At 41.2% G+C, this 27,483-nt stretch overlaps 1 protein-coding gene across 1 annotated transcript in view; it reads right to left on the bottom strand.

Moving 5' to 3' along the window:
• LOC127418337 (autophagy-related protein 2 homolog A-like) overlaps positions 1-27,483 on the bottom strand; it is a 55,935-nt gene that overhangs the window by 10,700 nt on the left and 17,752 nt on the right. Inside the window, exons 19-32 of the mRNA XM_051658911.1 lie at positions 26,284-26,438; positions 26,036-26,190; positions 22,103-22,253; positions 21,661-21,845; positions 21,499-21,579; positions 21,306-21,412; positions 21,127-21,219; positions 20,974-21,044; positions 17,330-17,406; positions 17,036-17,206; positions 16,815-16,941; positions 11,199-11,419; positions 10,836-11,065; positions 80-215 (exon numbers count right to left, since the gene is read on the bottom strand). Coding sequence (XP_051514871.1) covers positions 80-215; positions 10,836-11,065; positions 11,199-11,419; positions 16,815-16,941; positions 17,036-17,206; positions 17,330-17,406; positions 20,974-21,044; positions 21,127-21,219; positions 21,306-21,412; positions 21,499-21,579; positions 21,661-21,845; positions 22,103-22,253; positions 26,036-26,190; positions 26,284-26,438 — 1,960 coding nt within the window. The remainder of the gene's footprint in view (positions 1-79; positions 216-10,835; positions 11,066-11,198; positions 11,420-16,814; positions 16,942-17,035; positions 17,207-17,329; positions 17,407-20,973; positions 21,045-21,126; positions 21,220-21,305; positions 21,413-21,498; positions 21,580-21,660; positions 21,846-22,102; positions 22,254-26,035; positions 26,191-26,283; positions 26,439-27,483) is intronic.

Here is a 27,483-nt window from a genome sequence, read left to right as displayed (position 1 = left end):
GGCACATGTAATCGAGCTTGCATAGCTTAAATCTCTTAAACAGTATGGACTATCACACACACACACACACACACTTCACCTTGGTCAGTTGTATCTCCATGAGCAGTGTGTGCTGCCTCCCACTTCCTCCAACCCAACGCCAAGAGTTCTGGGGCCGCGAGGGCCCCGCTGAGCGAGAGGGAGAACCACGGGCTCCAGGAGCAGCTGAGCGAACCCTAAGAGACACAAACATTCAGTCTGTCTATCCAGAGCTCCCACACTTTTTGACCAGTGAGTTTCCATGACCTTCACAACTGGTGTTTAACAAATTATTTTGATTCCAAACAATTCACTAATGAGCCTTTCAGACCCAAGAACTGACACAAACAAAAGATTAACTCACAAATTAGCTTCACTTTGGCATGTGAACAAGTTTTAAGGCCTATTCACACCAAGCCCATTTTTTTCCCCGTTTGTTCTGAACAAGCTTTTAGTATAGGTACAATGCATTCCTATGGCGCTGTTCACACCGTATCAGACAAATCATCCGGCAACAATCCAAAGGTTTTTTTTTTATTTTTTATGGAGAGCGGACCGATTTTTCTTTTCTCCGGACTGCAATGAAAACTTAATGACCAATGATGTAAGAGTTTTTAGTTTTTTTTCTAGAGTCACTGCAGCTGCACAGTCCAGCGCATTGGTGATGCTTATCAAATAGTAAACATTGGATGTATGCCTGAAAAAAGTAAACATATACAAGGTCTGATTTTATAATTCTACTTATACTATATGTGCATGCATTATAAATGTTCATAAACAAAGACAAGTGTATTCATGTGCTCTTTTACGCATCTCACACACAAAAACACTGAATTCAATGTTAATATGCAGTAAACAAATAATATAGATGATGTAAACACATTCTATCTTTTTTAGAATATGTATGTAATGTGCTGATATGTCATATTATATAATATACCTGGTGTTTTGTCTTAATGTACATGATTTAATATGTACTGTATATGTTACTATCATATTATCCTTGCAATAAATATAGCAGTGACGTTCGGCAATTCATTTGAATTGTCTTGTAATGAAATATCGCATAAAAAGCAATATTTTACTACAAATATAGACAACGAATTGCCGAACCACACTGCTATTTTTCTTGCAAGGATAATATAAAACACATGAAGTATTCCCGAAATGGTGCTCTTTTTCTCCCCTCGCACAAGAAACCCTGAATTCAATACAAATATGCAATAATTAAGTAAAGAAAAGGCTGTCAGCCTGTGTCATCTTTTATAATATTTTTAATGTTATGCATCATATTTTCTATACCCGTTTTTCCTTTATGTACATTATTCCAAGTGTATTTATATCACTGTACCTTTCTATTTCTATTTAGATTCTATATTCCCTAAAATGTATGAAAAACACTGAAAGAAAATAATGGAACAGTTATGCCAATTCATTTATATAAACGCCTTAACAGCATTTAAAATATTAATCTTATGAATTGACAGCTGAATAAGGTCTAACAAGGAAAACATCCTGGTTACTTTCGTAACCTCCGTTCCGAACGAGATATTGTGTCGATGTAGTGACACTAAGGGTCACTCTTGGGAGCCCCAAACACCTCTGCTTTTTGAAAAAAGGCCAATGGGAATTGGCGAGTGGAATTTGCATGCCACTCCCCCAGACATATGGGTATAAAAGGAGCCGGTATGCAACCACTCATTCAGGTTTTGTGCTGAGGAGCCAAGACAAGGTCCCGGCCATTTCAGCGGGTAGTCCAGCGTTGTGGCAAGAGGGACACAATGTCTCGTTCCCTCCATCAGGGAACGGCGTTTACGAAAGTAACCAGGATGTTCCCTATCTGTCACTCACACGACGTTGTGTTGATGTAGTGACACTAGGGGTCTTTATACAAAACACCACAACTAGCTGAACTGTGTTACATGGACTGGCAGTGTGAGACAGCCAGACCGCTGTGTGCCTCATAGCCAGCACACCAGGCCGTCACGTAACCTCCGCCAATGCTCTTATGAGCATTGAACGGTCCTTTGGGAACAAGTCGACTGCCCAAAAAATAGCCCAGCCGTGGCCTCTTTTTTTCTCCCCAAAAAGAGTGGAATTTGTTAACCGACTGGGGACCATAAATGTCTACCGGGGGGGGGGGGGGGGTCACTCCAAGGGGAAGACACCGTGGAGATCACACCCCACCCAGAGGAAGTGGGGGTATTTTGAGTGGAAATACATCACATGGTCTTACCGAGTCTTGTCGGAAGTATGTTATGTGGAGAAGTCCCATGGTAGGTCCTACCCGAGGAGGGAGGAGTTTCTACAAACATAGGGGCCTCTGCCCAAGGAAGACGCAGTTTACCATCAGGGAAATGATTTAGCAGAAGATATCACATGGTGTCACCTACGGGGAACCAGCACATGTGGAGCACCTACCTCAGTACTCAGCGAGTTTCTCCGCAAACTCATCTGCCACAGGGCTAAGGAGGAAAGTCATCCAGGGATCACAGCTTGTGAACACGACTGGGAGTCAAAAGCGCACATATTCACCTCAAGGGAGGGAAAAGACACTATGCACAAGAGGTACACCCAGACAGCTGTCCCGAAACTTACCTGCTTGTACCTGACAATACACGGGACGAAACCGGCTCAACCTGGAGATTGTAGAACCTTGCAAAGTTGTTGGGTGTTGCCCAGCCCGCTGCTCTGCATATGTCTGCCAAAGAGGCACCACTGGCCAGGGCCCAGGAGGCTGCTACACTCCTAGTAGAGTGGGCTCATAACCCCACGGGGGGTGGCACGTCCTGAGCGTGATATGCCATCATGATGGCGTCAACGACTCAGTGGGCGATCCTCTGTTTGGAGACAGCGCTTCCTTTCCGCTGTCCACCAAAGCAGACAAAGAGCTGCTCGGAGCTCCTAAAGCTCTGCATGCGATCCAAATAGATGCGTAATGCACGCACCAGACACAGCAATGCCAAAGCTGGGTCTACCTCCTCCTGGGGCAGCACTTGCAGGTTCACCACCTGATCCCTAAAAGGGGTCATGGGAACCTTGGGCACATAGCCCGGTCAGGGTCTCAGGATCAGGTGAGAGTAACCTGGACCGAACTCCAGGCACGATTCACTGACAGAGAACGCCTGCAGGTCCCCTACCCTCTTGATGGAAGTGAGCGCAGTCAGCAGGGCAGTCTTCAAAGAGAGTGCCTTAAGCTCAACTGACTCCAGGGGCTCAAAGGGAGCTCCCCGTAGACCCCGAAAGACTACAGAGAGGTCCCATGATGGGATGAGGCGCGATCTGGAGGGAATCAATCTCCTAGCACCTTTCAGGAATCTGATGATCAAGTCATGCTTCCCCAAATACTTACCATCCACTGCATCGTGATGTGCCAAAATGGCGGCTACATACACCTTCAAGATGGAGGGGGACAGCCGCCCCTCCAGCCTCTCCTGCAGGAAGGAATGCACCGATCCGACTGCGCATCTCTGGGGGTATTTGCGTTGGGAAGAACACCACTTAGTGAACAGACGCCACTTCAAGGCATACAGGCGCCTCGTAAAGGGGGGCCCTAGCCTGAGTGATCGTGTCTACCACCGCGGGTGGTAGGCCACTTAGGTCTTCCACGTCCCGTCCAAGGGCCAGACGTGGAGATTCCAGAGGTCTGGTCGCGGGTGCCAGATGGTGCCCCATCCCTGAGAAAGAAGGTCCTTCCTCAGGGGAATTTGCCAGGTGGGAGCTGTCGCGAGGAGCGTGAGGTCCGTGAACCACGTCTGGGTGGGCCAGTAGGGTGCTACTAGGACGACCTGCTCCTTGTCCTCCCTGACCTTGCACAGGGTCTGTGCAAGTAGGCTCACTGGGGGAAACATGTATTTGCATAATCCCGGGGGCCAGCTGTGTGCCAGCGCATCTATACTGAGGGGTGCCTCGGTCAGGGCGTACCAAAGCGGGCAATGGGAGGATTCCCGGGAAGCAAACAGGTCTACTTGTGCTCGACCGAATCGACTCCAAATCAGCTGGACCACCTGGGGGTGGAGTCTCCACTCTCCCGAGCATAACCTGTCGTGGCAGTGCGTCCGCTGCAGTGTTGAGGTCGCCGGGGATGTGAGTGGCTCGCAGCGCTTGAGGCGCTGGTGACTCCAGAGGAGATGGCGGGCGAGTTGTGACATGCAATGGGAGCGTAGACCGCTTTGACGGTTGATGTACGCTACCGTCGCTGTGTTGTCCATCCGGACCAACACGTGCTTGCCCTGGATCAATGGCCGGAACCTCTGCAGGGTGAGCAGTACTGCCAACAACTCGAGGCAGTTGATGTGCCAATGCAGCCGTGGGCCAGTCCAGGAGCCAGCGGCTGTGTACCCATTGCATACTGCACCCCAGCCCGTCTTGGAGGCGTCCGTCGTAACCACGACGCACCTGGAGACCTGCTCTAGGGGAACCCCTGCCTGTAGAAATGCAAGGTCGGTCCAAGGGCTTAAGAGGCGGCGACAGATCGGTGTGACGACCATATAATGTGTCCCGCGGTTCCATGCCCATCTCGGACTCGAGTCTGAAGCCAGTGCTGAAGCGGTCTCATATGCATCTACCCGAGCGGTGTGGCCACAGTTTCAGTGGAACCGCTGTCTTCTGTCCGAACGGTTCAGCACCGACTGTGCATGCTCGTTCGTGAGGCGCGCCATCATCGAGACTGAGTCCAACTCCAAGCCGTGAAAAGAGATGCCCTGCACTGGGGAGAGCTTGCTCTTTTCCCAGTTGACCCGAAGCCCCAGTCGGCTGAGGTGCATGAGCACCAGGTCCCTGTGTGCACACAACACATTCCGAGAGTGAGCTAGGATTAGCTAGTCATCTAGATAGTTGAGGATGCAGATGCCCACTTCCCTTAGCGGGGCAAGGGCTGCCTCTGCAACCTTCGTGAAGACACGAGGAGATAGGGACAGGCCGAAGGGGAGGACCTTGTACTGGTATGCCCGGCCTTTGAAAGCAAACCACAGGAAGGGTCTGTATCGAGGTAAGACCGAGACGTGGAAGAACACGTCCTTCAGGTCTACCACCTCAAAACAATCTTGATGCGGACGCTCGCTAAAATGCGTTTTTGCATCAGCATCTTGAACGGGAGTCTGTGCAAGGCCCAGTTAAGTACTTGCAGGTCCAAGATTGGACGCAACCCATCGCCTTTCTTCGGTACGATGAAGTAGGGGCTGTAAAACCCCTTCTTCATCTCGGCCGGAGGGACAGGCCCTATCGCACACTTCCTTAAAAGGGTAGCGATCTCCGCACGCAAGGTAGCGGTGTTCTCGCCCTTCATCGAGGTGAAGCGGACGCCACTGAACCTGGGCGGGTGCCTGGTGAACTGAATTGCGTAGCCAAGTTGGACAGTCTGGGTCAGCCATCACGACGGGTTGGAAAGCGCGAGCCACGCGTCCAAACTCCGAGCGAGGGGGACCAAGGGGACAATCACGTCGGATGTACCGGCAGGTGGGGCCTCGCGGCGGGACAGAGCCGTGCTGAGTCCAGGGACATCGAAGCACTTACCTGGCTCCTGACACCCCCATAAGGTTGGTCGAGGAGGGGGAAGGAGGAATATCGTCCCCGCAGTCCGTCGGAACCAACCTGGTGTGGGCATGTTTGTGCCACAGCTGGGCACACAGGGGCGGGGGTCTGCCGCTGGAGCGCCAAACCTGCCAAAATGGGATGGTGGACAGTGGCCGTGAGACGGGTGGCGTCTGCTTCCTACGGTGGGCTCCACGCCGGGGGTGGGTCTGGCCACAGGGGTGGGCTGTGGCGGAGCCGGTGCTGTTGCTGCAGGGGGATGCCCTTGGTGACAAGCAGACGGGGTGCGGGGTCTTGAGCCACGCCGGGCAGGATGTGCTGAATAGCTTCCGTCTGCTGCTTCGCCGAGAACTGCTGGGCAAAGTCCTCGACTGTGTTGCCGAACAGGCCAACCTGGGAGATGGGGGCGTCAAGAAACCATGCCTTGTCAGCCTCTCTCATGTCGACCAGGTTGAGCCAAAGGTGTTCCTGGACCACCAGGGTGGACATTGCCTGCCTGAGAGACCGCGCCGTGACCTTCGTCGCCCGGACAGCGAGGTCCCGGGTCAGAACTACCCTCGTGCAGCTCTTTTAGCGCCCTGGCTTGGTGTATCTGCAGGAAAGCCATGGCGTGCAGGGCAGAGGCGGCCTGTCCAGCAGCACCGCAGGCCTTAGTCGCCAGAGACGACGTAACCCTACAGGTGCTGGATGGGGGTCTCAGGCGGCCCCGCCAGGTGGCGGCGTTTTGCGGGCACAGGTGCACCGCGACCGCCTTATCCACCTGGGGTATCACTGAGTACCCCCTGGCAGCCCCATCACCGAGGGTAGTGAGAGCGGAAAAGCTCAGAGACCGGGTCCGGGCAGTGAAAGGTGCCTACCGCGACCACGTGGGCTCCTCATGCACCTCCGGGAAGAAAGGGACCCAGGCAGGGCGCGGCCGTGAGCGGCGCTCCAGGCACAGAAACCAATGGTCAGGCTGCAAGGATTCAGGGGGGGTGGAGGGTTCCACTCCAGCCCAACACACGCAGCTGCCCAGGCAAGCATAGCTGCCAGCTGTGCGTCAGGCTGCGACTGGGCGACTGCACCCAAAGGTGGGAGCCCAGTCGAGTCCTCAGCATCAGACTGGACAGCCCTCTGATGCTGCAATCGAGAGCTCATCCACTTTGCGAGCGCCGAAACAAGACTCGCGAACTCGCCCTGAGACGAGCCGGCGGTCTCATTCCAGTGGGGCAAATGAGCATACTGGGGAATGGGAGGTCCGTGAGGAGTTACCTGGCGGAGTGGCTCCCATTGGGGTCCCCAAATCACCCCAATGCCAACCGATGAGGCCTCAAACCCGTAGGTAGAAGGACTGTGGCGGGGAGCCGCTGGGGTGGTCTTTCCCTCTAACGAAGGAAAAACCGCGACCGCAACGTTGCCATGGTCACGCTCTCGCATGAACATGACCCATCCACGAACGCTGTTTTTGCGTGGGCAGTGCCCAAGCAAGTAAGTCCGCGATCGTGGCCATCGGAATTGGAGAGGCAACGACCGCAACTAGGAAATACACACAAACGGAGAGGCATCTTTAAAAAGACGCTCTCCGTTAATGCCAATCTTTTAGAAGGGAAAATATACTCTTTCAATAGGAAGAATATACTCTTTTAGCTGAAGCGCCCAGGGGCGTTCTCTGCACTTCACCAGTGCAAGAGGGGGAGAAGCCGCTATAATACGCCGTAAATCCAACAGCTTTTCGAGGTGAATGGATCGGCAGAGTAATTCAGCTCGCTGAACACAACCGCTCAACTCCGAAGAGAAAATCTGAATGAGTGGTTGCATACCAGCTCCTTTTATATCTGTATGTCCAGGGGAGTGGCATGCAAATTCCACTTGCCAATTCCCATTGGCCTTTTTTCAAAAAGCAGAGGTGTTTGGGGCTCCCAAGAGTGACCCCTAGTGTCACTACATCGACACAACATCGAGTGAGTGACAGATAGGGAACAAAATGTTTATTAAACAAATGTTTAAAAATGTGCAGCCAACTGTACAGGGTTAAAATTATTTTTCATTTTATTTGTTACGGTCTCAGTGTGAATAGACCTTACACCAGCAGTTCGTCTCGCAAATTTGTCACACATTTGGTGTGAATAGGCCTTTTCTCTACACAAGAGCAATATTTGACTGAAATATTTAAGAATGGGGCATGACTTTTAGATAGAATTATTTTCCATGACTTTTCCAAGGCTGGAAAACGCAATTTTAAAATTCCTAAAATATTTCCAGGTTTTCCATGACTATGGGAACCCTGTCTAACTAACATCTCAAGGGCGCTGTAGGCCATTTGTACCAAGGAATTTCTATAAGATCTTAACATTATTGACCCAGAACCTCATTCCACCACCTGTACCTCATCCATCTTTTGGAGTTATGCCCACACCTCTTTGGTATTCCTCAAACTTTCTCTTATGAATAGTGTAACAATTAAATATACCCAAATTGCAAAAAATATATTTCTTAATTACCAAAAGGGTTTAGGGTCGTTAGTGATCCGAGATATGTAATAGTGTTGCAATATATATTTGTGCTTCTGTAAATCATACTTTTTATGAATATTTCATATAATATATATATATATATATATATATATATATATATAAATTTACTCTCACACAATATATATTTCTTTGCTTATTGCAAGACAAATGAGTACTATATTCATACAAATGACTACTATGCCATGTCGATTTTCTGATGGTGAATTATTAGTATATCATATGCATGCACACCAGTGTTAATCTCGTCAAGGAAATCATGGACAAAAATTTTTTTGTTTGTTTTTATTTCGCCAACGATAACGAATATGAGATGTTAAAGATGCATCATGATGATAATTAAATGATTTTATTAAAGCAAAAAAAATAATACTGCAAGATAATGACAGTGCAAGATATAAACAGAAGGAAAAATATCTAGAGAAACATCTGTTTACCAAAGATAATATTACACATGGATTCATCTAATAATCCAATAATCCAGTACGTTAAAAATGTTGCCGCTTAAACTGCGTGAGTTGATGCGCTGAATACCGGCAAAATAACCTCTTTAAAGCAGGTTAAATACTTCACTCAAATGCATCCTGTTTATCCATGAGATTAATCACTATATCCACAACATACTGTCTCTATATTATTACAATTTACATCTGCACAGACAGAAAAGTGAATGAATAGGTGAATTTACATTTACATTTATTCATTTAGCAGACGCTTTTATCCAAAGCAATATACAAAATGAGGAAACAAAAAAAAGCGATTCATCTTAAGAAGATGGGAACACGAAAAGTGCTGCATTACAAAGTTTCTATTGTATTAGAAAAGTAATAGCCAAGACACAGATTAGAGTGCAACAAAAAATTATAATTTGTTTAATAATAATAATAATAATTATTATCATTATTATTATGTGTAGGGTCAAGTGCTCATGGACAATTTGAACTAAATTACGCGCTAGTCATAATATGCATAACTTGCATTGCACAACTTGTGTTATGAAAACACAGTTTCCGTAAATAACATGCTACACGCTTAGGGCTGGATATCGTAAGTAATTTAACGATTCCGGTTCCTTAATGGTTACAGTAACGATTCCAGTAATTCTTATAGTACCTTTTTAAAAAATAATTATTTAGAAATGAGAAATGCAATTCTTATTGTATTTACTACCCTCTGTTGTCTGTTACCAAATAATGAGATCATTTCAGATTTCTACAGAGCAGATATAACAAATCAGAAATATATTTAATACAATTCTTGTTTGCAGACTTTTTAGAGACATAATTACAATCCAATAACAGATCCTTACTATATTTTAAATAAAAAAATTTAAACCAACAATAAATGTGATGGCATATTTCATTAATTCATTTATTCTTTTATAAAATTCCACTTATTACAACAAAACTCGTATATATTTTATTATACATTGTCATATGAGCAACCAGTCAGTAAATGTACTGCTTGATTTAAGACACAGCAGGTCATCATTAAACAAACAGTAACAGGTCCAGAGACAGTTCAGACTGTGTTATGTTGTACTTCAGGCTTGTGAGACTTCAACAGTTCTTATTTAATTTCGAGTTGGACATTCATAACTTGCACATCAGTATAAGATTACTTGTATAATGAACTATAAATGGAATTGATGTATGTTACGCTGTTTTACGCTGTAGAGTCAGTAGAGGGCAGCGCTGCTGCAGAAATGTGCTGCTGGAAACACTGTCAGAGTATTTCAGGACGGTGTTCCAGCCGCATTGACGGAAAATTGCAAGCAGGAGAACCGTTAACAGAACTAAAAATCATACGATTCCGTTTTTTTTAAAGAATGGAACCGGTTCCCAACCCTATACACATGCAATGCAATATAATAAACAGGTTAATAATGGAAAAAAAGCATGAGTAGGCTAACTTTTAAAGAGTAGCTAAAACTACAGTAAATTATGCTATTACTTATGGAGCTCAGGTTTTCACAACAAAGACAGTTGTACAGTATTTTTGTTGTAGAATGTATCTTTTATATATTTGATATATGCTTAAATTAAGAAAATGTTTATAGGTTTTTAGTAAATGTTTGAATATTTAATTTTGTTTGGTCTGTTACAGTTTGACACATATTTTGTCATTTTGCACATTATCATCAACTAAAATATATTTTCGGTGACAAAAAGTATATGCCATTTTAGTCAGAGTAAAACTAACTAAAATGAATGAATATGATATGACAAAATATTGACTAATTTTCATCAAAAGATTAAAACTAAGACAAAATGGAAAAAATCTGTAAAAATTAACTATGGTGTACACGTAGGGTAGCTCTGTTGTTTCACTGATTGATCTGATTTACATTTGACATTGATATTTGATAAGAAAGCAACGTGGAAGTAAACTATAGCAAGTACAACACATGAACATTATGATATGACTATTGACATTTGGGTGTACTACTGAAATTCTGTAAGTTATATGTCTATTTAGACTTAAGAAGTGCCTGAGAAAATATATATGTGTAGCTTATAGAAGTAATGAATCCAGTTCTATCATTTGTTTCATTATCTCTTTGATAAATGGAAAATTAAAAAAAAATCTAAATATAACAGAATATATTCTATTCTATTATTTTGTAATTGTCTTGAAAATGCTTAGAAAAGTTTTTCATTTTGGGTCGCTAAAGACCCGAGGTATGTAATGATGTTTGGCGAAACACCCATGCATTAATACTTGACCATAACCAAGTATGACTTTCCAGAACACCATTGGTTCTGCTTGACTTACTTTTGGCAGTGTTGTGTGTGGGCAGAGCTTGGTTTGCCACCAAAGTCTTTGCCCCCATATAGGTGCCAGACGATGGACACTTCTCGGAGCACCACTCTGTTCTGAGGCACTGGGAACCGGGATGGGGCGCGCAACAGGTCTGAACTGCCCCGTGGGCGAGAGTAGTACCCATCCCACACTTTTATAAGACCCTGAGAGAGCACAGTCACCACGGGCTCACCGTCTCTGGGCTGTCAGAGAGAGAGAGAAATTCATTATGGGATGCCGAGGAACATTGATTTAAACAAAAAGGAAATTAATACAGATGAATAAATGTCACTTACAGAAAAGAGAAAATGTCAAGTAAGAAATGAAGGTACACACCGGGATGCCCATGCCAGGAGCCTCTAAGATGCAGAAGTCATCATTGTCAGAGGATGCCTCTGAGCCTTCCTCTGACATATCTGCATGAGCCTCCATAGCGGTGCTCACTAGCCCGTCAAGATCAGACTCTTCCCCTTCTAGAACAGAGGGGTGGAGCTTAGGGGCTTCTCCAGGGAACAGGTAGACCGAGACCGGTGACGCTCTTCGGATGGAGGGAGAGTCTGCTCGACAAATACAGAGGGGGGGATAAATTGTCATTGTCAATCTATAATAATCCATTTTCATGTTGCAAATTTGAACAATTGCCTAAGTAGGGCTAGAAACAGGGTTAGCTGTTCTTTGCATGCTATAGAGGAGTTTTGATTGCAACCCGTCATATTTGTCATATTATGTTCAGTTCAGTTATTTTGCTTGTCCTGCAATTAATAATGTCTGATCTTTTCTTACTTAAAATTGACTTTTATGTATCTTTTATTTTCTTTATCATTTCCTTATAAAGCACCTTGAATTGCCATTGTGTATGAAATGTGCTATATAGGGATGCACCGATCTGATACCTGGATCAGTATTGGCTCTGATACTGACGTTTTTAGACAGATCAGGTATCAGTCCGACAAGCCAGATCCAAATCTGATACTGTGTGTTAATCATGTTCGTTACTGTCAAGCTCCAAATATGACATAATAGAACCATAAAAGCACCATTACAGTCCATATGACTCATGCATTTTATTCAAAGCCACTTGAAGACATGCAATAGCTTTGTGAATAGCAAAAGGATGTGTTTAATAAGTAAAAATATATAGTATGCATGCACAGTGCATAGGTGAAGGGCACTGCTCTGTTGACACACATACATAGCATGTGCCGGCTGGTGATGTGCTTGTGGATATTTTCAGCCCTTAGAGCTTATGTGTGAGCGCTACTTATGAACAACATCTCAGATTTAGATGCTCAATTGTTCAATTCACTTATAATATGCATTTAGAACAGAAAAGGAGGAGCATTTTACCAGAATATGAATAAGAAGCTAATTAAGCTATTGTAAACTAGCCTACATACAGACACTTACCGGTTCCGACCGTCAAAATAAAAGCCTGAGCATTTTAAAGTTAAAGGTGCATGACTGAAATGTATTACTGTTGTATTTAAAAATTCTAAAAGTCAATAATAATAATAATAATAATAATAATAATAATAATAATAACAACAGTAACTGATTATTATTATCATTATTATTTGTTTATAAATTATAACGATATTTAAGTTGACTGGGTTCCAAAAAAATAACTGTGTGAATGAAAAGTGGACTGATATCTTACAGCTAATGTGGACAAAAAAGAGATTTGAATCCTTTAAAGTCCAGATACAAGTTGAAAAAATTTTGCAAAGAAAACTGCTTCTTTTCTACTGAAGACTGATGCCTGTTTCACATCACAAGCGTGATCGGCGCATAAGCAGAACATATTTTTTTCACCGCCCCTGTTAACAGATTACAGCATTCACAGCGTCAGCATGTCAGAGCGTAGCGTGAGCTGCAGTGCAGTGGGGTTTTGGCTCAGTGTCTATTTTTGCAGTGCCGCTCGTGCTCAGTTAGTGACCATGCACTGTTGATGGATAAAATGAATGTGATTTGACACAAAAAAGTACACAATGCACAGAATAAGCATATATTAGTAGCCTAGTGTATCTTTATACAGTATGAATTAGAGCACATCTGAAAAACAAATGAAAAGAAAAGAAAAATTCCAGGAGATTTAACAATTTAAACCAATTTAAAATATTTTTTATAATAGATCTTAATCAGAAGTATGGTTTATCATACTACAGTAAACTACAATTTATGAGCCTGAAAATATGACAAAAAAACAGTCTTTTATGTACTATTAAACGTAGAACAGGTCTATAGGATTCAGCAATACCCAATCACAGCCGAGTTTGCTTTCACTTGTAAACACATGCATGTGACAGACCGTGACGTCGGTAAATTTAGAACTAACCTCATTCGTGTTCAACAATGGATTATACAAGACTGATTGTAGAGGTGGAGAAGCACAAAGTGCTCTATTGTTTACCTTTTAGATGCAAATGTGGTCCTCCTCCTCATCTAAATGAGATTTCACAATGATTAAGTTTGTAATACTTATCAATGACCCACTCCTGATAACCATTTTATAAGTTATGGTCTTTATTAAAATAAATGCTAACGGTAGTAACATAGAAATCACAGTATTTTTCTGTATAAAGCTGCTGCTGAGACGCTATAAAAACGCTTCCAGTGTGAAAGCCCTGTTGAGTCTGCAGCTGCAGTTACGCTGTAGTTAAGCTGACGCTATGCTCACATCTCACTCAAGCTTGCAATGTGAAACGGCCGTTTGACTGGAATTACTGTTAATTTTGCTGTTGCATTATCCAGTAGACAAGTTCACAAAGTTTTTCTTAATAGTCTTTGTTTCATTACATATGAAAGAGTACACCCAATTATTTCCACACAATGAGGTATAGATATTCTAAACTGATTGTGAAAAAAACAACACTGGTATCGGATCGGTATCGGTCAATACTGAGATTTCAGATATTGGAATCAGATCGGAAGAGAAAAAGTGGTATCGGTGCATCCCTAGTGCTATATACTTGCCTTGCCTTATAGAGTAAGGTATATGAGGAACTCATATTATTTGTAATCTTATTATTTTAACTTCTTATATTTTTTATCAACATTTTTAATTGTGAACATTTATATTGTGTTTAAGAGAACTTACAGAGTCTGATGAGGAATTATAATGCGCATTTATCTCAAATATTTTCCTAAAAAATGTGTGTTGTATCAAATCAAGATTATATTGAATCAAATAATTATATATATAATTATATCGAACCCAGTTGTGAGAGAACCATATCATCCCACCCCTTTCCCTAACAGTAAGTATGAGCAATAATAATAATATGATGCTTGCCTTAACAAACACCACTCTGTCCTTACCAGGGGTGTAAAGTAACGAATTACAAATACTCACGTTACTGTAATTAAGTAGTTTTTCACAGGAATTGTACTTTAAGTAGTTTAAAAATGGTGTACTTTTACTTGAATACATTTTAAGTGCTGTAACTGTACTTTTAATACGCTATTTTCCCTCCATCTGTGTTCGCTACTTCCCATTCCTGATTTTATTGTTATCCATCAACGTGATTGGTTACGGAGAGTCTCGTGACTCCCATCAAATCACTCCAGTCACAATCAATCACACAAAAACTTGAATGGCAGCTGTATAGATCGGGCTCCAACTGTTACGGATGTGGAGGATGCCTCAAGCACAGTTCAACACCTGAACATCCACGGCCGCACCTGAAAGGTCTTTTCGCGTGAAAAAGGCCAGTTGCTTGATCGTGTCATGTGAGTTTAGCTTGCTCATGCCAGATATCCGCATTAATCCTGCCTCTAATTTGAAGAAACAAATCAAAGTAAATTTCATATTTCTGCTTACTAGATTCTGTGTCTATAATGTAGCTTGTAATTTAGCAATCTATCACTGAGATTATTGGGTTGATGTGAGAGATTAAGGCAGTGTTATCAATAGGGCTGGGCGATAAAACAGTCTTGATGTTTATCTGAAAAAAACAAAAGAGAGATGTCCTCGATATCGATGATAAACTTTTGAGAAATGTTCTATATTTAGCCTACATCTAGACCAGGGGTGTTCATTACATCGATCGTGATAGCAAGACAACCACTGGTTGGTTGATCTAGATAAAATATAAAAGATTGACTTTTTATTTCCTGACATCTGTAGCTGCGTGCTGTTTGATTGGTGCGCCTAAACGATCAAATACACTTTATAATTCTGCCAATGCCCGTCTTGGTGAGGCATTAAAGCAGTCATTTGTCTAAAGTGAACTTAAACAGTGGGACAAAAAGCGTATTTGTATCAATATGTCGGACTTGAAGTGTAACTGAAAAGATCACTGTCTTGTATGTCATTAAAAGGTTATTAATCAAACAACAATAACAAGGAAATGAGAAAACCACTCACTACTTTAGATCACACTGTAGAGAGTGTGTTAATTTGTATAATAAATTACCAGGAAAGTAGAGATGATAAAATAATGTATAATTATGCTTAGCCTTTATAAAGATAGTAAAGTATCAACCCTTGTAGAGCAATACTTCAGGCAGAATATTCCATCAGTCAAAAATACACTTCAGAAAATTTAAAAAACAAATCTATTTCTTGGCTTAAAAGATACAAGAACTAAATCAATGTGGAACATTGTATCTCAAAAGGAGTTCAATGTTGCCCCCCATGTGCTACTTAAAGAAATAATTTACACTAAAATGAAAATTCTCTCATCATTTACTCACCCTCATGCCATCTCAGATGTGTATGACTTTCATTCTTCAGCAGAACACAAATGAAGATTTTTAGAAGAATATTTCAGCTCTGTAGGTCCATTCAATGTAAGTGAATGGGTGCCAAAATTGTGACGCTCCAAAAAGCACATAAAGGCAGCACAAAAGTAATACATACAACTCCAGTGGTTTAATCCATGACTTCAGAATTTATATGACAGGTGTGGGTGAGAAACAGATCAATATTTAAGTCCATTTTTGCTAGAAATTCTTCTCTCTGCCCAGTAGATGGCGATATGCATGAAGAAAGTAAATCACCAAAAACAAAAGAAGAAGAAAGTGAAAGTTAAAGTGGAGATTGACTAAGCAGGGAAGAGAATTAATAGTAAAAAAGGAATTAAATATTGATCTGTTTCTCACCAAACCCATCATATCTCTTCTGAAGTCAATGATTTAATCACTGGAGTCACATGGATTAGGCTACTTTTATGCTGACTTATGTGATTTGTGGAGCTTCAATATTTTAGCACCGATTCACTTTCATTGTATGGACCAAAATAGCTGAGATATTCTTCTAAAAATCTTAATTTGTGATTATTCCTTTTTAAGCGTGATGTAGCCCCTGTTTTCCCACGCCTGCTCTACCTCCTCTATTGTGCAGGACATGACATGCCAAGTGATCCTGCTTATTTAGCGTTTTTTGCATTCCTTGCATTGTTTTGAACATGTTTTATGTACAACAATAACGCTCTGTTGGCATTAAGGGAAACTTAGACCCTACACATAAACTGATTTTAATGTAACTGTTTCATACATTATGAGATTGAAAATAACTTTTTAATCTTTTCATTTCTGTTATCATGTCTCCCTTTTATTTTTTGGAATCAGATTCATGTAGTGTTTACAGTATCATAGATAAGTGATGTATTTTAAAAGTTGGCAATCAAAAACACCTAAAAAAAAAACTATATTTTGTATTCTTTCTGGCAAATAGCCATAAAAGGGAATGTAAATTACAGTATGTGCTACATTTTGAAATTGCAGCATACAGTGTTCAATATAATGGGGCATAGGTTTTGCAACTCAGTACTCAATACTCACTACTCATGAGTACTTTTAAATGAGCTACTCTTTTACTCTTACTTGAGTAGATTTTAGGACAGCTATCTTTACACTACATTTTTGGGAAGTAACAGTACTTCTACTTGAGTATGATTTTGCAGTACTTTTTCCACCCCTGGTCTTTACAAACAATTGCCAAATTCTCACCAGAGTCTTGGGCCTCTTCTTGTAGGATTCTCTCAGTGTCAATCAAGGCATCTGTGAGGTCACATTGGTTAATCTCTGCTGTCTCTGCAGGTGGGCAGGATGGAAGGGAGGCAGGGCTCTCTGACAGCTGAAAGAAACAGAGTTTCAGAGTCGGCTGCAAACACAAGAAATGTTTTCAGGAGAAAATGAACTCTACTACAGGTTTAAAAGACAAATCTCACCAAGAGTTTCTGTCCAGCGATCTCCGTGGGGGACGTATGGTGAGGAGGAGGGTGTAGGTCACCCTGGGAAACCAGGTACTGCAGCATGTTAACCAGAGCAGCGCACGAGTCGGCACAGGTGTGCACGTGAACAACATTATTGGAACAACGAAGCTCAAACAGCGGCTGAGTCTGGAAATATATTACAGAAGGACAGATGGCTATCAAAAACAGGGAGAGTAATAATAGCAAAACAAACATAAGGCTACACGGGATTTCTTCATGCCGGTGTTTTGAAACCAGCGTGAAACTTACCAGTTTACTTGAGTCAGTTCCTTTCCATGTCGTAATGGCTAGTTTCAACAGGTCAATGTCTAACACACACACATAGTCTGAGACAGAATGAAAAATATGATTACAGGCGACCCATCATTTAACCACACTTTTTTGTTTTATGTTACCCTGTCTGACATTTAAAAAAAATAAAAGCAATATTCTGGGTTAAATACAAGTTATAAAAAAGATAGTTCAGACTCAAATTTCTGATTAGATAAGCAGTGTTAAAAGCCATTGGAAAATGCTACTATAGCCTCCCACTGGGCGGCATTATGTCAGCTAATTACTGTGAAAATTTTGAGACGTTTTTGGTGTTATTGGGGACCATCTGTACTTTATCAAATATGCAAGTTTAAATCTATTAATTCCAAAACTTGGCACCTGAGATACAAACAGGCATCCACCTTTGCAATCTCTAGAAAATAATTCAATAAAATGCCCTATCCAGTAACCACAAACAACAGTCATTGGTCCATCTGTTCCATCGCTATCTGCGCTGAGAAAAGTAACGTACCACATCACCATATTCTAGTTGGCTTCAGCAGTGGTCTGGATGACAATGGCTTGCACTGAGAAAGTTTAATAGGCATTCAAATCAACAATACATAAGCGTATAGTTAATAGTGTAATAAAATAAGATGACGTAATATGTTCTATCTGACCACTGACATTACAGAAATGTATGCGTCATCTTAAAGGCGCAGTCACATTTACCTTTGCACTGCGAAATTCTGCAGACTAATAAGGTGCGGCCAGACATTGAGCGCGTGTGAAACCAGCAAAAAAATGAACTGCCAAAAAAACTCTTTTAAGGGGTCATGACATGAGGAATAAAATTTTCCTTGATCTTTTCACATGCAAGATGTCATTGTACTATAAAAACATACTGTAAGTTTCAAAACTCAAAACTTCCTCTTCACTGCAAAAAGGGCATTTGTTGAAACCGAGCTGCCAAAACGACTCGTTCTCTACTTCCTCCATATTGTGATGTCACACTGTGGTAGACATTTGAATCTGACCACCTCCACAACAACACATAAACACCTACTTTACCTTATCACTTCAGTAGCCCCGCCCAGTAGTGGTGAGCAGTGAGATGGCTGGTCAGTCAAGAGCAGAGAGCCAATCACAACAGTGGACATTTACTGTCAAGTCTTAAAGGAGAAACAGCACCAAAACCAAGCGTTTCTGAGTGTGGAAAATGATCATGTTTTACAAATATATGACTGATTTTTTGTACAAAATGTTTTACTAATATTATAAGTGAACCCTTAAGGAACATATTAAAATAATAAAAAAGGCATGTCATGACCCTTTTGATGCTGCACTTTATACTATATAAAAAACTCACAGCTAAAAATGATATCCTTGTCCATTGTGAATATTCAGTGCAGCGGTTCATAAAGCACCGCCCACACAGAGGTCACTGCCAAACCATGCAACTTCCTATTGGTCAACACAATGAATTTGACTGTTAAAGTTCACCATACTTGAACTCCATGGGAAATCCATGGGGGGAAATTATTTGCCACTAGAAGTCCCATGCGCGAAATTCACGATTGCGTGGATTTCCATTAAAATGACTGGATTTTTGCCAGTGGAATTTCACTGTGTAAAGGTAAATGTTACTGCACCTAAAATGACCAATGTTTCATGCTAAAGCTGCTACGCTGCTTCATTTTTCAAAGTATTTCCTGTGGTAATTTATAGCATGCCACAGATGCTGTTCGTAGAGCTCACAGCGTTAGTTCACAAAAAAATAAAAATTTTGTATGAAAAGTCATCATTTACTAACTGACAGCCTCAGTCCTCATTCACTTTCATTGTATTGAAAAAAAGATGAAAATCTGAAGCAAACATTCTAACCAGAGATGACGGATTAAAAGTTTTTACATCAGTTACCGATTATTTTTGTTTACGTGTCCGATACCCGATATGCAGAACCAATATTAAATAATTGTTCTTTTTAAGACTTTTTGACCTACGCTAAATAAAAACATCATTAGACAACAACAATAGAAACATAATAGCACAAGCACATATTAGCATTAGCCTATTAGCTGCTGCGTCTTATCACGAGGAGATTACACTGTTTTCTAGAGTTGTGATATCGTGGATGATTATTACTGGCAAAAATGAAGTAAGGGTAAAAGTTACAGTATACAGTATGTTAATATAATGTCAGGAGTTTTGCACAAGTGGATTTAGTTAAAAGCTCTAACATACGGTGACCAAACTAACATTTAAGTTAACATTAAACGTTCCTTTACCTGTAAACACCACTGTTTCCTGTCGAACGCCCAGTAGTGTAATGGCGTTTTGGGCACTTTTCTTTACTTACCTATTTGATGCCGCCATTAATAACTAATTAAGCAGAAAAGTTTAAATATCGGTTAAAAACATCTGTAAAACATTCACTGGTCGATTTCTAATTCTGCCAAACATCTCAAACATGCCAAACATTTTGTTTTCCATGGAAGAAGGAAAGTCATACAAGTTTGAAATGACTTGAGGTTAAGTGTTGACAGAATTGTCATCTTTCATGAACTAACCCTTTTATTTGTATTTAACCCGCAATATTCTTTCAATACCAGTTAGTTTTCAGTACAACCAAGGCAAGTAATTAAAAATAACTTGCTTGCTCTATAAACACAACGACTGTTTTCACAGATGAGTCTTTGTTGATGTAAAAAATACACTAAAAAACTGATGTGTTGGATTTACTTACAAATATTTATGTAGCATTTTTGCATCACGCTATTGGTAATTTAATTGGTGGTAATTTATGGACATTTTATGTCAGCATAACTAGAAAACCTTTATTAGATATACACAAATGTATCAGTTTATTCAACTTCATCAAGATTTAACAACTAACAGCACGTTGTTTCAAATTAACATTTATATTATTGTTTCTACTTAATTCTATTGGCTAAAAAGAAAATAATGACTGAGGTCAGTAATTAAACTTAAAGATAAAGCTGATAAAGCTGCACTTCAGTTATGCACATTCATATGCATATGGAAATCACATGGATAAAACCAACAAATAAAATAAAATCCAACTTCACAAAAGTGAACATTAATCACCCTAATGGTGACTTTACAAAAAACAACTAATTACAGTAAAACAACATCATTAATACTAAAAAGTGTCCTTAATAACCACTAATTACATGCCCCAATAAGTTCCTTTTGACCAAATAAACATGCTCAAATTATCCAAGCGCAAGGGCTTATGGGTATTACCCACAACCTCAGTTCTGTATTTGATCATTTGAGTTAGTAGTACTTAAAATCTTAATTGTATAGATTTTTAAGCTAAATAAGTTCAAGGAACTCAAAATTATTAAATTTACTTTATGTATCACTCCAAGTTCAGCTTATAATTTATATTTTGTGTTATACACAATAATACTAATTAGGTAAAGCTAAAAATGTAATAAATATATACGTAGAAGTATGTGAGTAGAGACTTATTTTCATACGTTATAGTTGTTGAGCCAACAAATAATTTTTATGTTTTGTTTTGTTTTTCAGTGTACACTTCACATATTGTTCATTTCCACTTCTAACCAGAAGCTTGTCATTTGCTGATAAATGAACAAAACATTTATCTGTACCTCGCCTCAGATCCACTGTTTCACTTTCACATTTATCAGACAGGTACAACGCAGAGTCATCCAAGATAAACCTAAAAGGGAATTTCGGAGCAGTTAGATCCAATCAACACACCCATTAATCTCAGCACAAAGTTTCAAATCAGTCATCTTTACCTGAGGTGAAAGGTTGCAGTGTCCACTATGATGTTACTGGACAGAGAGAAGGACTCGGCTGTAAACAAAAGTCTCAAAGGAAGATAGAGTGGTCTGGAGGGGGAAAAGGACAAACAGAGTGAGAATGGATAAAGGGACATTTGTGGAACTGTATCATACAGTCAGGGGTATAATAATACCTATAGTCAACTGCACAGGTGGCCAGGTGAGTGTGTAAAACGGTGATGACGGCAGGTGGGGTGTAGCCCAATATATCATCATCGATGACATCAAGGAAATCAACTATCTGAATATATAGAATGCAGAAAGACACACATTAGCCAATTTTGACAAAATTGAAGTTTTCTATCTAATGTGACTGCCAACAGGTACCTGTTCATGCCAGCTATGATTGGTCAATGCCATGTGATGTCGTAAAGTAGCACCATGGAGTCGCAGCGCGACCAGAAACTCCTGAAGAAAAAGGAGGTGAATACTTCTGTCACAACGGTGAAGCAGTAAAAAAAAAAAAAAACATAGTAATAATACACAAACCTTGACATTCCTCTCAAGGTCTAATGTGATTTGGATGGCAGCAGACAGCATTTGAATGTCTGTTTCTCGGCCACTGATGCTGCTCACCCCCACCTCTGTGGGGTAAATGGTAGGGTCCAAATGCCCCGGGGGAGTGAAACTAGGCATTTCAAGTCTGACAGGGATAGGTGAGTCCGGGACCTCCGCTGTAGAGAAAACAACATCATTTAGCATTTTAGAACAGGATATTCAGTACTTTACCACGCAAAGATGACATTGGCATTAGCTTTACACTTCACATGAAATCTAAGCACAATCCTTCATTTTATTTTATATAATTAGATCATTTCTTTATTATTAGCATCATTATTATTATGGGGTGAAAATATGACCCAAATAAATTCTTTGACATTCACCCAGACTTGAGTGTTTAACATTTTAAAACACTTTGTTTATAGCTTACCTTTATGGTAGAGCTCCACTCTTTTGCTCTCTATGGTCAGGAAGTTGAGATTGGGATTGTTCTGGTGTTGTGCCACACTAAAAATCTTCCCCCCTTCCAAGTCCAAAATGAGTTCACCATGATAGTGTTCCACTTTACATCCAGCTTCATTCTACATGAAATGAAAAGAAGGTCTTAACTGACCGATGTTCATTTTTCAGTTTTTTTTTTAAGTCATAGTTTGTTTGTTTTATGACAAAAAATGTACACTAAAATTTAGTCAATATTTCGTCATGTCATATTCATTCATTTCAGCACATTTTACTCTGACTAAAATGGCATATAACTTTAGTAAACCAAATTAAAATATTTTAGTTGATGACAATGGAGGATATGCTGATTAAACAATTATATTTAAATAATTATAAATACAATATATATTATAAATGTAATAATTCAGATAAATAAAATCCATTACATTTTATTGTAAGATGAGTGAAGCATTGATAAGACAACACAAAAAGTGGCTTTAGAATGCAATATATGGTTTATTTCCATTTTATTGAACATAAGCCTATCATTGGCCTGCAGTCTTCTGAAATCCATTTTGCAACTGAATTTCGTCAATTGGTCTGAAACAGATTTACTATAAAGGGCTTTTCTAGGGATGCATCTATGTACACATGCGTCAGACGGATGGTTTTGTGCACAGACGGATGCAACAGCTGCGTGTTGCCCATACAGCTAAAGTTTTGCTTCCTGCCCCCTGCTGAAAACGTGGTAAAAAGGTGGTACTTCAAGCTTGAATTTCTCTGATGGTAGAAATATTACTTATGGTCCAGGGACATGATTAATTGTGTTTTTTATTACTATAATTATTATTATTTTAATAATTGTTTTATTTAATTAATAACATAGGGCAGAACCTTTTTGATGTGTCTGGGGACATTACACCGAGATAGCGATTCGTTACCACATCCTAAAAGTGTTCTATTGGATTAAAATCCAGTGACTGGGAAGGCCAATGAAGAACAGTGAACTCATTGTCATGTTCATGAAACCAGTTTAAGATTACTTTTGCTTGTGACATTCCCAACACCATTACACCACTGCCACCAGCCTGGACTGATGACAAGGCAGGTTGGGTCCTTGGATTCATTCTGTTGGTGGCAAAATCTGACCCTACCATCTGTGTGCCTCAGCAGAAATCAAGACTCATCAGACAAGGCTACATTTTTCTAGTCTTTTTCTGTCGTGTCTTTTGGTGATCCTGTGCCTACTGCAGCCTCAGCTTTCTGTTCTTTGCTGACAGAAGTGGAACCCGACGTGGTCTTCTAATGTTATAGCCCATCCGCCTCAAGGATCGACATGTTGTGCATTCTGAGATGATATTCTTCTCACCACAATTGTACAGATTGTTTATCTGAGTTACCGCAGCCTTTCTGTCAGCTCGAACCAGTCTGGCCATTCTCCGTTGACCTATCTCATCAAAAAGGCATTTCTGTCTGCAAAACAGTCACTCATTGGATGTTTTTTGTTTTTCGCACCATTCTCCATCCACTCTAGAGAATGTTGTGTGTGAAAATACCAGGAGATCAGCAGTTACGGAAATACTCAAACCAGTCCGTCTGGCACCAACAATCATGCCACGGTCGAAATCGCTGAGATCATGTTTTCATATTTTTTTCATTCTGATGGTTGATGTGAACATTAACTGAAGCTCCTGGCCTTTACCTGTATAATTTTATGAATTGCACTGCTGCCACACGATTGTCTGATTACATAATCGCATAAATAAGTAGGTGAATACTTGTTCCTGATAAAGTGCTCGGTGAGTGTATATTCAGTTCTGTGTAAAAGTCTTAGGCACTTTATATTTTTTATAAAAATATTTGTCTTAAAATGGCTATTTTATATATTCTGCTTTTAGTGTAATATCAATTTTAGATTTCAACACTCTATTTGCAAATAGAATTGAATAGAATAAGAACAAGGAGCCCTACAAGAGATGGTATGACCCCCACAGACCCCAAATCTCAACACCATTACATGAAGAGACAGAAGCAATTGAGCCGAAATACATAGACGAACTGTGGCAAGTTCTCCAAGGAGCTTGGAACATACTATCTGCCAACAGCAAGAAAAACTGTGTTCAGGTATACCTAGGAGAATTGGTGCTGTTTGTCACACCAAAAATGTTTACTGGATTTTGTATGACGTTAATTGATAAATGAACACCATTTATGGCATTATTTTTGAAGACATCTTCACAATGCAACATTTTTCACAAGTGCCTAAAGTTTTTGCACAGTACTGTATATACAAATATATATATATATATATATATATATATATCAGATAAACACATGGCAGGCTTGGTTCTGAACCAGTTGTTGGAAGAACCCAATCAGGAAGATCAGGCCTTGGATGGTGGATGGCTCCCAAACTGTGGTCAGCAGCCTCCAGAAAACAGAGGAAAGCAATGGTAGTGAAAGAAGTATCTAGGATGGAAAAGGATGGGTGTATGATCCGAGCAGTCATCCAGCAGCAGCAAGGGCACTGGACAGTGTGGGAGGGTGCATCTAATAAAGTTTTAGGATGGGCTGACCTGTGGAAGACCCCAGGCCAGGCTAAGTTTTCTAATAATATCCACCTATGACACTCTTCCAAACCCTGGAAATTTGTCTCTGTGGTATGGCAAAGAGGAGAACTGTCCCCTCTGTGAGGCCCAAGAGCAAATCTGCAGCACATGTTGGCTGGGTGCAAGGTCGCCAGGTGGTAGCATGATCAGGTTCAGCGAAAGCTGGCAGAGATTCTTGAGGTGTGTAGAATAAAGGCCAACATAGGCCATCATGCTCCTCAGAGGAAGTTCATTGACTTTGTATAAAAGGGAAGTGCTGCACAAGGCACGGCATGGAGGGAAGCAAGATCAATCCTGGTGCCTGGAAGTGATTGGTCAATGGTGTTCAACTGGAGTCGCCATTATCTCCTTTAGGCCGGACATATTTTTATGGTCGGTGTCAGCTAGAAAAGTTATAATGACTGAACTTACTGTCCCCCATGGAAGAGGGAATGGAGGCAGCCTATGAGAGGAAGAAGCTAAAATATGCTGATCTGGCCACCAAGTGCAGGGAAATGGATGGAGGACTGCAACTTTCTCTGTGGGGGTCCGGTGTGGAGGATTTATGGGAACATCAATGCAACATCTATTGAAACACATTGGTATCATTGGATCAGCGTTGAAGAAGTCTCTGAAGGAAATGGCAGAGGAAGCAGAAAAAGGGAGCTTCTAGCTATGGTTAAGAAGCGAGGATGAAAAGTGGGGTGTGCAGAAGTGAGAAAGTAGGAATAGGGAACAATTGTAATATGTAGTATGTGGGAAAGGAAAAAGGCTGTGGAGGAATTATTCTGCTGACCCACTCGGTCCTTATCCGGGGGTTTCTGGAGAGGGACTGAGTGCGGGAGCGAAACCAGGCCAAGCTAGGCGTTGGAGGGCTGGCTGAAGCAGTCTCGTGGCTCGCCTCTCACTTCGCTCTCCTACTTAATCTGTTGAAAGATTGGTTTAAGGATAGGCACTGGACAGGTGGTAGGCATAGTCTGATAGATAGTCTTTTCTAACAGAGAAGAGTCCTTGGACGTAGGGTAGGTCTGCTCATTGGGGGGGGGGAGGGGGTAATCAAACCATGGCTGCATGATATGACCTATAAAGTAGGAAGGTCTTGATGGGAATGCAATAACTGGAAGCAATGGAAAGGATCCAGTGTCCAGCTGCTGGGGGTGGCAGGGAGATGTCCCTGACCACTGCCCCACCACCAGGAGATGTTCAGGGACATCTATGAGATAGGTGGCCCCGTAGCTGGACGACTGAAGGCACAGGTGGATGTGCGGCAGGCAATAATGTCCAGTAGGTTTAGACAGCTACCTGTGCATTTGACATATATAAAAAAATGTTACCTTGCTGTCTGTCATGGCTTGGAGGCGACCTTTGCCAATGAGCACAGTTAAACAGAGCAGGCTGAGGGCGTGGCTAGACTGAGACTCTGACTGTTTCCTTCTTTTTGATTGGTTAGCTGAGTTAAACTGAGGCTCCTCCTCTTCAGAGTCAGAATCTAGAATGAGGAGAGACAAAAGATTATGAAATCGAAACCAAAACATTTGAATACATCATAATTTCAAATAGGGAAAGGACGAAGATGACCGACCCAGTCTGACGGCAGATTTACAGAGGTAAAACTCGTCCTCTACATGTCTGTGTTGGTGGGAGAGACTACGAGCACCTTGCAAAGAGGAGGGAGGAGCAGGAGGAGGAGACTGAGGAGGTGGAGGAGGCTCCCACATCAACAGATCATTATTAATCCTGGGGAGAAAGAGAGGGAGAAGAAGACAAAGAGAGAAAGAGGAAAACAACACATACACAAGAATTCTATTGGACTTTGTTTAAGCTTGACATACATGGATGATTTAATACTAAAAAGTAATACTAACTGATGTCCAGAGATAAACCGATAAAAGATGACAGTGAGTGTGTGTGTGTGTGATACCTGTAACGTCTGGGTAAGATCAGTGATGGCTGGTTAAACTTTGTTTAAAAAAAACCCTTTTAGCCTTTTGACATTTGCATATAAATTACTGACCTGGCCTCCGCGTTTACATTTATATGGGTGCTAAATTGCAGATGGTCTTTATCACTATCAAAAGGATGCTAAAACAGGTCGCCTCTGGAGTGTCTCCATCAAGCTTCAAACACATTCCACACAAAGGGGGGTGACCCCCGTGCCAGGCACCAGAGCAGTTGTCTGTCTCCAGTAATTCCAATACACGTCACACACACACCTAAAGACATTTTCTCTATTTAGGCCATAGTAAGCAGTTATAAATGTATCTGCTATATGCATGTGTCGTATGTATATTCCCCTATTATATTAACTTAGTTAAAACCCTTTACTTGTATTAGTTAGACGTTAAATGCCTATATTCAAGTGTATGAGTGTACCTCTGCTTTAATATCGTCTGGAGGTTACCTTCTTGGTATCAAAATGATCTTCTCTTTATTTCTCACACAATAATGTACACCATGTGATCGTGAAATGCATCGAACAATTCTTACTATGTTTTGAATTAAAAGCTGCACTAGCGGTCCAGATCAGCAATAAAATGCGAATGGGCCATAAATGGAGACAAAGGATGTCTCTCCCGCTCAAAATGCATGCCTCTGATTGGCCACTCCACCCACAAAATGGGTGCGGCAATGAACTATCAAAACTCCAGAACGCAGACTAATCATCGCTCAAAACTCTTCTTCTTGAGACCAACACACACCAAAACTCTCTCTTGAGTTTAACCTTCTGGCAGTGTTTACCTTCAAGTAACTTTGTGGATTTGCTCACTCCTAAAGAAATCGT

The sequence above is a fragment of the Myxocyprinus asiaticus genome, chromosome 27, assembly GCF_019703515.2.
Source record: "Myxocyprinus asiaticus isolate MX2 ecotype Aquarium Trade chromosome 27, UBuf_Myxa_2, whole genome shotgun sequence".
Classification (NCBI taxonomy): Eukaryota; Metazoa; Chordata; class Actinopteri; order Cypriniformes; family Catostomidae; genus Myxocyprinus; species Myxocyprinus asiaticus.
The sequence above is the reverse complement of the archived record's forward strand: the minus strand, read 5'-3'. Positions and strand labels throughout refer to the sequence as shown.